We start from the raw sequence: 15,520 nt of genomic DNA, 5'->3' as shown, positions 1-15,520 counted from the left end.
CCTGGAACTGAAATGTCTACAGCTCTTGGATTTCTTGATAGTTGTGAATTCACTTACTTTACAAATAAATATTTTGATGATAGCTTTCCCCAAAAACCCAGTGTTATTGAAAGGCTGCACAAAGAATTTGCTTTAGCTCTACTGGCTTTTTGTTGTACTTGTGTCTGTTCCTGTCTGGAAAGGGGGAGACTTGGAATTTTTTTCTCATTATACTTGTACAGATGAAGTGCAGTGTGTTAACAGTAATGCCGAAGTGTTTCCTGTAACATGATTTTTGGCTCTTTGTGATGGAAGAGCAAATGAAAAGACCACAACTCCAGCATTCCCTTTCCAGCAATTGATTTTAAAGTTAACCTTCAGTTAAAATTGGGACTTGACAACATTATTTGAGAGGGCTGTAGGTCTTTGGGGTTATCATGCCTGTCAGTGATTCTTAAAAAAAACAGAACTGTGCAATTAAGATGCTTCAAAATAACATCCTTGGGGTCAAGAGCTTCAGCTTCTTTGGGTTCCTCAAGGTGAATCTCAAATGCTTTGATGGGGTGCAAAGGCTTGATTGCTTTCAGTAGTTTGCTTTTTGGTAAGTTTCCCTAGCCTGGCAGAAGTGAATCCATTGTTTTGTATATGGAAAAAGCCAAATGTTTGGCCATATAGACTAATGCTGCCCCAGTTAGAGGAGATTCTAGATTAAAATTTGTCTGGCTCAACTCTGATTATCTATCTTTTTTGGGGTTTTTTTGTGTGGTGGGGTTTGTTTTTTAACAGATGAGTTTATTGGGTTAATGCAAAAAGGGTTTAACAAAACAGAAGCAAGGTGACCTCATCCCAGCTGTTAGAGAGACATTTGTCCTATGTGATTACAGGCAAAGCTCAAATCCATTTTAGTAAGCTAAACACTTAAAATTGAGTTGAGTGCCTTGACTCAGCCCTTGCAAATCTGCCCTGGCTGATACAGGTCTGTTTAGGTCTTCAGAAATACCAGACTTCAAGAGGAAGTGCCTCAAGTGGCGCAACTGAATCCATAGGGCACGGAGTCTTCAAGAACTAGATCCACTGCTTAAATAATCCATGCAGAAGGCTGTGCAATTGAAGCAGTGCCAGCTTCATGTTACATTACCAGGCTGATCTGAGCTTTTGGGTAAAGATTTTGACAAATACATCAACCTCTAGCACATGTTTGAGGTGTGTAAGTTCTGTGAATGTGTTCTAGACTGTCTAAAATGGAAAATACTAGTTCATAAGCGTCAAAGCATAATCCTGCCTACCAACAGCTGATTTTTCTGAAAGTAATGGCAAGCTGGTATGCTGTTTTAAGGGAGTGACAGGCTAACATGAGATAGAAAAGTATCAGAAAAGACATGGTGTGTTTGTAATCTGAAGATTACATGGGAGAGAATGTTCTCAGGGAGATATGGTTTAGTTGGATCAATTATACTGAGTCACTAGTACAAAATCCTAATGACTAATTGTGCTCAGTTTTATTTTTAGAAATTCACTAATTAAGCAAGCTAGCTTAACATCCAGGTGTCAGGATGGTCTCTTGTATCAGTGTCTCTTGATTTTGTGAATAAAACAGTGGTAGGGAGATGTCAACAGAACTTCTGGGAGTTTGATCTGAGGGATATTTGCTTGAGCCCCTGATTGTCCTTCAGTTCAGGAGCCAGGTCTGCTCTTGAGCCTGTGGTACCTTCCCTGGTAAAGCCATTGCTGTAGTTTGCCTGCTGTGTTCTACAGAGCTGACGGTAGTGTTGGTGAAAGCTTACCAAGTAGAGATGTGACATAACATCCTGCAGCTAAACATTGTACTTGAACTCCTCTCATAATGCCCTTGCAGTCTTCTGAGTAGAAGAACAGAAGGCTTTTTGTGGCCCATCCTCTCCCTTCTTCTGTGTAGCTCAGAATTGGAAAACAAAAGCTGATGAAGAGTTGTCCAAGATTAAATGTCACTGTTTCCCTCTCTCTGTTCTGCTGTGCAGATGGTTGTGGTGGCAGAAACTTGCGGCTTTCCAGCATGCTGTTAGTCAATAGCTGATGTCACATGTGTTTTCTTCCAAGGGATTTTGGTTGTAGCTACACTGAGTCCAGAAAGTACTTCTAGGCTCTTTACTGCTGCTTTAAAGGAGAGTAAGGCTTTGGTATGGTCTGTCCTGAAAGTGTTTTCCATTTGAGAGCAGACAGTCCTGGAGCTTTTCCTGGAAGCTCAGCATCCCCATCGATTTGTTGTGCCTGTGGGAAGGCAGTTCTAATAGGTATTGCTTACACTTTTGCGGTCACAGTCTGAAAGCTTTCTCTCTTATTAGCATCATCAAATTCTTGTAACAAGCCTTCTTGCATGTGCATGAGCATTAATTAGGTGTCTGTGTCTGAGCCTCCTGTGGCTCCCACCAAAGTGTGATGTGTTGTAACATCTCAAAAAGCAAGTGTGGGAACAAGCAGAGACTGTTTACAAGTGTCCATCTGTAGGAGTGAGCTGCCTTGCTAAGGCTGAATAAAAGTAACAGGAAACTTCTTTCAGACTGGCTTCGCACTAATGTAAAATTGTAGATATCACAAAATTGAGAAGAGTATCCTGCTAATCCTCTTCCTTTAAATAGGAAGAGATTTGGGTTGCTTTTCTGAGTACAATATCTCACAGTCTTGCAGAGATGAGGTCTCTCTGCTGATGAAATTGCATTTGCATACTGCAGATGAGTTAATATGCTGTAGGCAAGTGATCTCGTCTGTAATCTGTCCACTGGCAAAAGATTTCTGATGCAGATGGACAAATAGCTTACCATGTCTATGATGAGACCTTTATGTAAATTTGTGTTTATCCTTTCTGGATGAGAAATGCAGCTTTATCAGTAATAATCAGTTTGCTTTTTCACCACCCACCACAGGCTAGCTTGGGCAGCACGTGGATCGGTGACAAGTCTGCTGAGGACTGGCAATTTTTCCTAGCTTGAAGAAAATTGAAATTGGTAAGACTTGGCTCGTCACTTATCTTACTTGGGTTACCCATGTGACTTAAGAAAGCCAGGGAAAAACCTGTCTCTTCAATAATAAATGTAGCCAGCTGTTTGAAATGTATATTCAAAATAAGCTGGATCAGTTTAAGAATGTGATTTCCAGCTGGAGGGGTATATATTTTTATATTTCTTAGCTTTTGTTCCTTTACTCTGAAGCCCTTGAAAAGAGTAGATATTAATCTAGTCTTTCAGCTGCAGAACTGCAGTGATTAGAAAGAAATACTGATAATGCCAGTACATAAAGTGACTGTCTTAAGTGCAGGCAGGATTTAGTAGCAGTGTTCTCATGGAACCGCAGCACTCAGGCTGAGGAACTAACAACAGTAGTTCTTTCAGGTGCTCCTTTTCAAGTCTGGTTTGTACACCTGTGAAGGAGCAGGTGTCCAAAGGTGCCTTTATAGCCTGGCTTTTCACCCAGCTTCTGTTTGACCTGAGTAGTCTTGGCCAAGGTCCTGCACGTATTGACTGGCTGCAGACCAGGGGGTGACACCTGAGACACTGCTGCAATTCTAGGGCAGCACTGATTAGGAATAAATCTCCTTCACAGCTGATCATTCAGTTATTCTTCTGTTGGTCAGGGTGTTTAGAAAAATACCAACTAAATTTTCTTCCAACTTAAAAGTTGCTGGTCTGAGTTGGTATGCTAGGATTTCCTGGCAGTGTTGACTGACAAGTTCAGTTGGTTAGCACAATTGTATATTTAACATGACAGATGATATTCATATCCTACACTGTATTTCTAAAAGCTTTAATGTTGTTTTTATCTCCAGGCTGAAAATGAGTACAATATTGGAAACCTCTGAGCTGCCAGCAGTGTTTGATGGGGTGAAGCTGGCTGCAGTTGCTGCTGTTTTGTATGTTATTGTTCGCTGCTTGAATTTAAAAAGCCCAACTGCCCCTCCTGAACTCATTTACCAGGACTCTGCTTTGGCTCGCTTTCTGCTCAAATCCTGCCCACTTTTGACCAAAGAGTAAGTAGTATATTTTTTTCTATGTTGACCTGTATTATAGGAAGAAGAGCTGCACTTAACCATTCTTCCTCATGTTTCACAGACTTGGGCTCAAATGAATATTGGGGTATAATCTTACTAAAATAAATCTTTTCTAAGTCAAGCATTTCTTTATTGTCTCAGATACCTGGATTTAAGACCAAGCCTTGTTGTGTGGAGTTTTCTACTGATGCATAGAAGTTGACATCACTGTCCATCTTTATAGAAGCTGTATGCTGATATTATACTATACCAGCACCAATAGCCGACTGTCTGTGGAAATGGGGGAGGGATGGGGGCAGTCAGCACTTGTTCATGTTCTTGTACTCCTTTTTAATAGGGAAGGAAATCTGTTGGGGCTCACAGGAAGGAAACATTTTCATGGTATGTCAGTGCCCTTATAATGAACACAGGGTTGTCTATTAGTTTTAAAGTGCCTGCTCTTATCTGAAGTACTTCAAATTGATTGAAAACTAATGAAATTTATTACTGGTAGAGCACATCCTAACTAGTTTAATAAAGTAATGACACAGAGGCCAGCTCTGTGCCTGTTGAATACACTTTCAAATTGACCTTGTGTCAGCTGTGTATCTGAGCAGGCTGTTCCCTGATCTTCCATTCCAAGACCTCCAGAATCAGTGTAGCTGCCCTTAGCTTCACGAGGAACATTCTCCAATAATAGCAAGCATTTAGTACAATTTCATGAGGCTTTGGAGGGACAAGGACTTTGATTACAGTATTTCTCTTCTGCAATCACTTCAAAAACTTGCAAGTCCTATTTAGAAGCTGTAAGTACATCAGTTATATAGTAAGTGCTGAGTGCAGCTGCATGAACTTTCCTTTTGGATCTCAAAAGTCAAGCTGACTTAAGGATAGTCATTTTAGGGGAGATGAGAGGCTTTTAGCAGTGCTGTGTTAGGTGCCTTGATTACATAAGGTATGTTGGGCCATGGGGTCTGTAAACTTCTAGAGGAAACAAAGCATTATCTGTTGAAACTGGAGCACAGAGAGGGTTCTGTGATGCACTCCATGTTGGTGGTAACATAAATGTGTTTGGATTATTGATTATATCTACTGCCTTAACTGCAAAGCAATTTCTTTCCTAAAAAATACGTTGAGGAGCTTTGAGTTACTTGGTCCTTCAGGTCCCTGCCATCCCAGTGTTGCTCTCCAGTATGACATGTCCCTAGTCACTGAAGGAGCATGGATCTGTGCTGATTACCAGCCTTGAAGGCATATTAGTATCAGGCTAGTCTTTGGAAATGAATTGTAAGCTAATTTGGAGTCCATTTTTCTGCTATTTCAGCTCTGTTCTCATGGCACAGGCTCCTAGCACTACTGTATTAGGGCCATGTCTTTGACTTTCAGTTGGATAACAAAGCATTCCCAAAAGAGTGAAAATGCAAAACATGTCCAGCAGTATTTAGGCATCTGTTGTGCATTAATTGTGGGAGTGATGAGCTGCTTGCAGAGCCCTGGTATTGTGTTAATAGTGTGCAAGTTTGGTTTGCTTGCTTTCTCTGCATCAGCTGAGCTCAGGCTTACCAGCTTCTCTAAAAACTAGTAGTTGCCTCCAATACCTGGTTCTTGGGCAAAATATTGTCTGAAAGATTTCCATGACAAAAGGAAGCAAAGTCAGGTGACAAAAACCAGAACAAAATGTGTGAATTGGTAGCTGTTCAGTTCTTACCTCTATATCTCTGTTAAGGAAGACAGGAATGTTGGGAATATAATTGCTGCTGGGAATTGAAGGCGTTTACAGGAAAGACAGCTCTAAGATGTATCTGATTATTTCTTTTTACTATTCTAGTGATGTTATCACAGACTTTTTATCAATATAGAAATTTAAAAAAAATCAAAGAAATCATGTCTTTAGGCATGAAAGTCACCTGGAGACTAAAGGGGAACAAATGTATTTAAATTCCTGCAATTATGCATGAAACAGTTTGTAGGATAATTAGGAAAAAGCTATGTGAAAACAGCTTGTGCCATACTCCACCGAAAAATCTTGCAAGGCTTTGATTACTTGCTAATTATTCAGAGTGTTAGGAAAGCTGATCAAGCAGCTCTTTTCAGATTCTACCATGAAAGCAAAATAAGTAGCCCAGCAATCCCTTCTGTTATATTAGTACTGGGTTTGTTGTCAGATCTGTTATAAAACCAATTCTTCTGTGCAGAGGAATGTTCACAGCTGTGAACTGGCTTTCAGACCTGGTTTGTTCAGCTCCTGCTTAAGGGTGGAAGGGGTGAGGGCACTGCTGTGAAAAACAGGCTGGCAGGGAGAAAGAATAACTTTGTTTCTATCTATGCAGGTGTTTAAAAATTCTCAGAGTGAACACTTTTGGACTTTGTTTTCCCTTTATGGCACAATCCTCACCTCTGGGCTAACTCAATATATTGTAACTGTGGTGTCATTCAGTAAAGCCAAGTGGTGGTGGATGAATAATTTAACATCTTTGAATTGTAAAACTGCCTGAGATGGCTGTGTGCCAGGTACCTTGTACTTGTAGATGTTAGTGCTGGTTTTTACAGTTCTGTAAACTGCCAGAAACTTTCTACATATCTACCAAACACTGGGAAGCAAGAGAGTCTGTCTTTCTAGAGCTCATGTTCTCTTACCCCTTTTTCCATTCCTCTGACCCTGTCCAGCTCTGTATTTTGGCTTAGCAAGTGGAGTAGTATGATCAGACCCTTTTCCATTCAAATTGCTGCTTCTTACATGGAAGCTCTTGCAATTCAGCAGAGCAATTGGTGCCCTTGAGCACTCGGGCCTAACTGCTGGTGGCAGCTGTGTCCTTTTCCTGTCTTTCAAAAGGGTACAGAAAGTCCTTCATCTGCTCTTATTCCTGTAGAAATGCAGTGCTGGCTCTTTGAATCATGAGGGTGCATTTGGCCAGTGCTTGTTGTACTAGGCTAGACATTTTTGGCTGTTTACAGTTTATTCTAGTGAGGTCTGTGTATCTTTATTTCTGCGGAGACGTGGCACGTGTCATCTCTATTGAAAATAATTATCCTTGCTGCCTGCACACTTTTTATCATCAGTAAAGGCAAGCTCCTCAAAGACTGAGGCAAATGACTGTCAAGCCTGTTAGTAAACGCTGTCAAGGATCCAGCCTAGATCCTTCTTATCCTTTCTTTGCACACCAACCTATGCTGGGTGAGCAGGCTGCCTGGTACCAGAAGACTTTTACACTGTCACTGCTCTTCTCTTAGATGCAAGGAGATAAGTAGTCAGAAAAGCTGTCTTCAAGCTTTTCAGTGTTCCTTTTCTTCCCACTAATAGCAAGCAGTGTTTGATCCCTGTCAACTCCTAGGTGTTTTACTCTGGGAGGAACACTTCCAGGAGAATAATAAACTAGAAGAACAGTGTTACCCCTGAAGCTTTGGCAGGTGAACATGCTGAGAGGCAGAGGAGAATGGCAGCTCCCTGTTGGTAAGTTGAAGCATTGACCTTGCAGGGAAGCAGCCTTGGGGGGGTCTGAGTTTTTGCTGGGTGCTGTGGCATTGGCAGCAGCCTTGCGTTCTCCAGCTCTTATCAGCAAGGAGGATTCTAAGTGCTGTAAATCCTCATGCCTTGTTTTGACTAAAATACTTCTTGTAATCACTGGTGGGGGAGGGGTGTGATGGGCACTTTACTAAATAAAATCTTCTTAAACAGTGAAGGAGGTGTTTTAGCCAAGGAAGCCAGTCTGTACTTTTAAATAGTTCTGACTTCATACAGGTACTGTGGGCAGCAAACAAACACATCTACTCTATTTGTTTCTTTTTTGAGACTCAGGGAATGTGGAAGTTCCATGACTTGCTTAAATATTGTTGCAAATTTTTTTTGCTGTCCTTACCACATTGAGCAGTCTAGCTGAGCTGATGTAGAAAAAGCTGCTTTTTACGTATTTGAGGTCAAGGCTTGAACTCTGCAGACTTGTATATGAGTTTCCTTCATTGGAATTCAATTTGCATTCCCTAGCATCAAATAAAGGACAAAGCTCAAACAAAGTTTCGTTTTGTAAAGCATTCTTTAAATACCTCCAAACTGCTTTGTAAAGGGGGAAAATAATTTTACCTGTTGTAATGCAGGCAAAAGTTCTTAGATTGTCCTGATATTAACAAATTGTAGGCTCTGTTTTCTCACCATCATGCTATAGCACGTAAAGGCCATGTAAGAGTTAATGCTTAAAGTGTTAATCTCCTCAGATGAAATGAAGCAATGCTCCAGAAATAAGCCTGTTGCTGAACTTCCATTTCGTATCTTTGAGGACCTGAATGCTGATGCCTGCTAATAAAAATAGCACAGTTTTTATGTGCTTTGTGTGAGCTGCTTATACAGCTGGTACTTTCCTAAATTCCTGCATACTGGATTATGTATGCGCTCTAAAATGATAATCTACTGCCTGAGAGCCATTAAACTTAATCTACAATCACATGCTGGAATTGTTTAAAATATTAAAACACTAGGAGAAATTTTTGGGAAAACCTAGGAATTGTCTTGTTCTTGAGCACTGTGGGCAGCCTCATATCAAGATGTGAGACTGTGCTGCACAGCTGAAATGCAGATTTGGAGCTCAAACGCTAACATTGGTGAGCAGATTTGCATAACTGGCTGTGAATTCACTTAAGAATGATGAACTCTGTACCTGTTGGGCCATGTAGGTGACCTGCCATAATAAGTAACTACCACCTCAGGCCTGTCTGCCTTCTGTGGCAGGGTCCTGTTACTGGAAGTGACAGGAAGACAGAACTGCTTCAAATATTTCTCTTTATTCAGAGTGCCTGCTGTCTATTGCAACTGACCAAATCCAAACAGGGAAATAAATCACTTAAAAGCCTTTCGGTCTGGAGAAAGCTTGGAAGCCATTTTCAGTTCACAGAAGTAAAAATCTCCATTTTTGGTACAATGCAACTTTTCCTTTGGATTTTTTTTATCAGTACATGTTTTTCTGGGTTGTTGTGTCATGCTGTCCTTGTCCTCATGTGGAGGCCTTGGCAAGAAGTCCTCCTGGCTGGTGTTCACTGCTCAGCTCCTGTCATCATAAGCCACTATTGCATAACAGGGGAAATGCTGCTTATGGACATGGTGTTTGTTCCTGGGCTTTTGTACATCTGGGAGCAGCTTCTCTGGAACAGCACACTGAAGAATATGTACTGAGCCATCTCCATGCTGGAGTAATCTCTGCAGTACACTGCTTTTCAGAACCACTTCAATTTATAGCACACAGAGAGGAAGGAGTTGAAAATCTGTTGTCCTTGAACATTTTCCTTGTTTCTGTTTGTTATCAATGCTGGAGGAAAGCCACCTGCTTTTGAGTGAAGGGTCCTTGTTTGGAAGACATGGTTAAATTTAGCAGTAAGTAATAGCTTTAGCATAAAATCTGAAGGGCAGTACTCAAATGCTCCGTAGAGTGAATACTACTTAGTTGCTCAGTCTGCATGGTTGTGTTTCCCTGTGTTGCACCCTGCTGGGCTTGTTTTCTTAAGGTAAGCCACAAGAAGAATGCCCTGAGTACATGCTCTTCTGTCTGCAGGATGATTGTTTTGGAGAGGCATCTTTTTTCAGCTGTTTGCCTGGAGGAATGTTGACTTCACTACAAAACAATCTGTTCTAGCTCTTGCTATCAGCACTGGGTAGTTAGGTTTTTTCAGCTGGGTTGAGGATAGAAATGTCTCTGGAACTGCTTTTCCCGTACTAGGCTTAAATAAAATTGATCTCGTCTGTCCTTTCAGAGGGTAAAGGCTTTTGCACAATTCCTGGCAAGTTTTTTCCCTCACCAGTATGGTATCATGCACCTTCAGCACTGAAGAGTTCTTTCCCTGGTCTCTTCTTTGAAAGGGTTTAGAAAAAGCAAGTCCACACAAACCCTGTATAAAAAGATGAGCCATCCTTCAGCCTTGTACAGTCTTGCACCATTAGGTTCAGTCCTTGCTCTTGGAAGTTCTTGTAGACTTTCTCATTGAAAGAAATAAGTCACATGAAGATTTCAAAAATAGATTTGCCCATCTGAGGGTCAACAGAAATAGTGTGACAGGCAGATCATATATCTGATTCTGCTATAGATTATAAGTATACCTTGTCCTCAGCTGAGAACAGATTTTACCTGAATTCAGTAAAAGAGAGGAATCACTCTTACTGTAAAGGCATTACAGGGTTTTGTAGTAGGTTAGATTGGCAACTTGTCTTGGTAAACAGAAGTAATATTTTTATTAGCTGCTTGGTTTTGCATCAGTGTGGCAAGGTAAGTTCTAATCTGCCTTAGTTTTTCACTGATAATACAAGAACCGTACTACCTGGGCAGCTTTCTTCCCTTTCCCTGTTGAAGTGTTGTGGTGTTCAGTCTCCTGAGCCTGGATACTTAAGGGATGTTGTTTAAAGGCTGATGGGCCTAAACAAAAAGACTGGTGAGATAACAAGCTTCTGCCCGAACACTTGGATGTATTTCAGAGCTTCAACCGCTTTAAAACTTGTGTGAACTAGAAATATACCTAGTGCCTCAGTGGAAGTTACAAGTCTCTGCATCAGAGTACTATGCACATTACTCATGCTGAAGGTTGGCCTTTGAATATTTATCTAAAAGAATGTAGTTACATGCAGAGTGACTAACACAAGCCATCTTTGCTGCAGGCAGCAATGCTTAAGCAGCTGACTGGAGTTAGCATCATAAAAGATAAGCTGAGCATTTTACTTGGTCAGTAGGATGCTCAAACACTTGTGCATTCTGCAGGGAGCAGCAGTGAATGCTCCCTTGTCCATAGGGGTTTCACACAGCTTTAGCTTTGAGGGAAATGTGGAAACTGTAGTTGTCACTTGACTGTCATTATGGATGGAGCAAAAGGGATTCCTGCCTTAAATAAAAAACGCGTCAAGGAAACTGCATGTGCTATTTGCCCATGAAAGCAGCATAAAGGTTTGATTTATTGGAGATCAGTGCTTAGATAACCTCCAGCTGGGTTATGCGGAGACAGGTCAGGGGGTTTCTTTCCCCGGAGAAACCATCAGTGACCTGAAGAGGCAGGCTGTGGGAAGCAGTGAGCATGAAACCATTTGCCTTCGTTTAAACTCAGGCAGTAGTGGTGAGGCTTTGAAGACTATTCTGATTTCAACTCCAACAGCATCCTTGGTCTGTGCTGCTGCATCTGTTCCAGTGGATGGCTGTAACCTATAGCTGGGAAGTGAACTGTAGATTAAACATGAGGGTAGGATTGGTGCTTGCAGAGATCCTTGATTTTTGGTTTGTTTTGCTTTTTTTCATGGTAGCAGTGATCAGTAATAGCTGTATAACTTTGCTGTAGCTGGTCAAATTGCTTTCCTGTTAGCCCTATAAGGTAAGATTTGGGGATAGTCTTTGATTTGAAAAGCACCGTATGGAAGCACAATCACCAAAACTTTTCAAGGTGTGTTCTCACCCAAAATTAGAAACCCCGAAGCAATGTTGATGTCTGAGTCTCTTTTAAAAGAGCTGCAATTTTTTGTTATAGGTTGCATTTGTCAATTCCCCTCAGAAGGTGCTAACAAACCCTATCTGTAAAGGATGTCTGCGGGAGAAAAAAAGACAAAAAGCGAGTCAAGCACTGTCTTGTGTGGAATATGGCTACTGATATGAACTGGTGGTACAGTAAATGACTGGGGTGAAGCCAGCCATTTTTCCTTATGATAGGAGAGCAGTGTCTCTTTCATCTGGCATAATAGTTGTGTTCAAAACCTTTGCACTGAGCTGCGACTTGAGCAGAACCATGTGTAGTTCTTGTGCAGCCTGGTTTTGTTTGACTGCCCTATCCCAATGGATATCTACCCTGAATTGTGAGAATGGACCCCACTGACTGCTTTCCACCTCTAGCAGCTACTGCAGGGGATGAGCTGCTCCAGCCTCTGTCACTGCTGGGAATCTGCACGGTTGTTCCTGTGCTTGGCAAGACCTAGTGCAGAGATGCTGGGCTGGCAGAAGAGAGGAGTGCTACTCCTGGCCTTGCCTGCATCCTTTGAAAAGCTTTATAGTTGGGTGATCAAATCTAGAATGCCCTGAGGGCTAATTTACAAGGCTGTGAGCAACAGCTGTTAGCTTTTGCAGCTGTTATTGAAGCAATATCTGCTTCTCCAGAAATCTGGTTTGGATCTCTTTGAGAAGTGCACTTGCAATAAATGAGTCTCACTACAGTGAACTGTTGTGTTGCTTTGACTGTAAGAAGTTCTCCTCATAGATGAGGGAAAAGAATGGGGAGAAGGGGGGCAGACTGCTGCTCTTGTCTTGCTTAACAACCCTAAGTAGTTTTTATTTGATAGGAAGTCTTTTTAAGGAGTGTGTGGGGCAAGAGGGAATTGCAGACATGACATACAAGAGCTGGTGTGGGGAAAGGTCCAGCTGTATGAGTAGGTAGTGTCAGAGCACAAATGCAGGGTTTCTATCACATTCTAGTGGACTGTGGGCTTAATTAGTCAATTTGAGTCCTGAGCTGCCTAGTTTGTGGTTTTTTTTTTTTTGTAAACAGGGAAGAACATGATCTCTGCTTTATATGCTCTCTAAAAGTCAAAAGGAATAATTGCAGGAAGCCCTAAACACAACAGGGAGGGTGTTGCTAATCCCTCAGGATTCAAGGTGAAGTCAGAAGCTCTCAAGCTTCTTCTGGATACCCTGGTGTATGCACCAGAGACCACAGTTCTTTAATTGGAAGTGTGTCCCTTGGGTCTGCTGTTCTCAGCAATAAATCATTTATGCTTTCCTGTTAGAGCTGATGTAACTCTCTTTTTCAAGGCACTGGCTCAGTCCACTTTACTGAGTGACCAGATTACTTTCCCCCATGCTGGTGGTGCTAGGGCACAGTGTGTTTCCTGTTAAATTTATCCTGCAAGTATTTCCACTTGCAGCTCTGCTTGTGATAAAAAAAAATCTGATAACTAAGCCCTTAATGCTTTCCAGCTCATAGCTGTGTTTCTCACATATCCTTTTTTTGAAGGCCTGTAAGCCAGGAAAGGAGAGACAATCTGCTTTGTCACACAGCTTTAATATACCCTTGTTAAGCAAAAGTAAATTGGTAGACTCACCCCTCTTACTGAAAGGGATTTGTTATTCAGTGGAGTTTGGCCAGTTCTGACTGGTTCTCTTAACACTGTCCCAACTTTTACCTAATTCTGAAAGGCAAAATCAACCTGTACAACGCTCTTCGTGTTTCTCTGTAAAATGGTCCCAACTAGCAAGTCTTGGGGCTTTCAGTTTTCTGGAACTTGATGTGAGTCCTGTTGTTTCTGCCACTGCTACAGTCAAGTTCATGTGGCTCAACCCAGGAGGCTTCAGTGTTTCAATTAAAACAGATTTACAGTTCTGGAGGTCACTTTGGTTGGTTGGCAACATGCACTCCCATTCTCACCAAGGCACAGGGCATCTGTGTATTTAGTGAGAAGCATTTGTTCCTCTAACATCTCAATATAGGGAATGTTTGGGGTTTGGCTTCTGCTGCTGCTATCAGTGCTGATTTTTCAGCTTTGAGTGTGTTTTGGTCTCTCCTCTTGTGTAAGGCTGCAAAGATCACTGCTGCTAGTTCAGCCAGAGCAAAAACAATTCCATATTTGGGAGCTGGTGAGAGATTTGTTATGGGAGTGCTTATGTGTTCTCAAGGGCTCATTCACACAGCAGGGGTAAGCAATTAAATTACTGCCTTTCAGGTACATTCCACCCCTCATCTGGGGAAAGAGTGGACATATCCAGACAGCTCTTTATGGAAAAATGGGGAGAGTGAGATCACCACATCCATATGGACTTCGCAAGTACCTCACGATGCCAGATGGAGCGACAGCCACCTTTGATCTCTTTGAGCCACGCTCTGAGCACTGCACTGGAGGTCAGTCCAACAGCTGCTGGCTGCTAACCTGGATTCTGTGCTCTGGGGATGGATGAGGATAGAGCCCACGGCTCTCATTTTGGCCCTCAGAAGAAGCAGATTTCTTTTATTAAACTGTCAGTGTTGAGATCTTCATGGTACAGTGCTGCACTAGAACAGTTACTGTTATCTTTATTGCTGAAGAGAATCTGAGCGGTGCTTTTCTAATGAGATAAAAATTCAGTGGCTAGAGCTGGTAATGTTGTAGCTTTGCACATGAGAGTTACAGTTAATTTGAAGTGCATATGATAATCCTGAATGTAATTTACTGTGCTTACTTGAATTACAGCAATTACTTTCTTGGTTGATGAAATGATATCTTGTTAAACTAGTGAACAGTGTCAGCAGATCAAATATCATTAGATTAGCCACAAAGTAGATGATGGCTAGTGTCAGCTGATCAGAATGTCTGTGCTTAGCAGAGCTTCATTTGGAAGATCTGTATTACACCCAGCTTTAGATGGGAAATGAGGGGGCAATAGCATAACCAGTCTACTTGGAGTGCTGGGCTCCACAGCTTCCACACACATCACAACAGGCTGTCAGCAGACAGAACATGAGTAACATCAAAAATGTCCTTCAGATGGAAGAATGTACAGCTTTCCCTGAAGTTAAAAACTCTTCATCTCTCATAGCATGAATTACTTTTTCACTTCTGTATCACTAAAGCTGCTGGTCTCCCATCCCATACAGAATTTTTGGCAGACTAGGAAGAATTCTAGCTTGCTTGTGGTAGGTGGTTTCCCACGGATCTGAAATGGAAACCTTCTGACTCTCTTAATTTGCATGAAGTGACATTTACTTAACTTCCCTCTCTTTCTGAGCACAGAGGATGTCACGATGGTGATCTGCCCGGGGATTGCTAACCACAGTGAGAAGCAGTACATCCGCACTTTTGTTGACTATGCCCAGAAAAATGGGTACAGATGTGCTGTCCTGAATCACTTGGGAGCCCTGCCAAACATTGAGCTCACTTCACCACGGATGTTCACATATGGTAGGTACTTTGTGGCGCCTGGGGAGCTTATTTTCAAGCTCATGGAACTTCTAGGGATTGATCGGCCTCCTTCAGGGTAATAGAACTGCTGTACCCCAATGGGGGTAAAGCAATTTTGTACTGTTTCTTAAGAACTAAACTGAACTTAGATGGGAGGAGGAGAGGAGGCTAATATTCACTTTTGTCTCTTCTGCCTGCTCTTACACATGTATTCTCATCAAGGAGGCAGCTGTTTTTGTAAGAAAACTTTTTAGGGGAAAAAAACCTTTTGGTGCCTACCTGTTCAAATGATTTTAGAGATACTGAATTTGCCAGCTTCAGGGAATGCGAAACAAACCTGTCTCTGAAGGATAAATGCCACTTTTGAGGCTTTGTCAAATGCAACCTGAGAGGACTTTGTACCAGCCTATCCAGAGAGCACATTTATATCTTAGAAGGGACACATGAGGATTTGCTCCTGGATTTAACACAAGTCAACAACAGTTCAGGAGTGTGACAGCAAAGCTACAGAAGTGGTACTGCTTAATTGCCATGATTATGACTCTCACCTTGAGTGTAAGGAAGTCTTTCTTAACCTAGAAATTAAAGGGAATGAATGATTAGAAACTGTGTGAAAGGTGACTCTGGCTAGTCTTTAATTGCTCTTTTGGTGAGTAATGTGATCT

At 41.8% G+C, this 15,520-nt stretch overlaps 1 protein-coding gene across 1 annotated transcript in view; it reads left to right on the top strand.

Moving 5' to 3' along the window:
* The window catches only part of ABHD2 (abhydrolase domain containing 2, acylglycerol lipase), a 38,591-nt gene that overhangs the window by 6,950 nt on the left and 16,121 nt on the right, over window positions 1–15,520 (top strand). Inside the window, exons 2-5 of the mRNA XM_040076917.2 lie at window positions 2,880–2,960; window positions 3,779–3,979; window positions 13,644–13,819; window positions 14,688–14,855. Coding sequence (XP_039932851.1) covers window positions 3,786–3,979; window positions 13,644–13,819; window positions 14,688–14,855 — 538 coding nt within the window. The 5' untranslated portion in view covers window positions 2,880–2,960; window positions 3,779–3,785. The remainder of the gene's footprint in view (window positions 1–2,879; window positions 2,961–3,778; window positions 3,980–13,643; window positions 13,820–14,687; window positions 14,856–15,520) is intronic.

The sequence above is a fragment of the Hirundo rustica genome, chromosome 13, assembly GCF_015227805.2.
Source record: "Hirundo rustica isolate bHirRus1 chromosome 13, bHirRus1.pri.v3, whole genome shotgun sequence".
NCBI classification, from domain to species: domain Eukaryota; kingdom Metazoa; phylum Chordata; class Aves; order Passeriformes; family Hirundinidae; genus Hirundo; species Hirundo rustica.
Note: the sequence above shows the minus strand (reverse complement) of the source record. Positions and strands in the feature narration are given on the sequence as shown.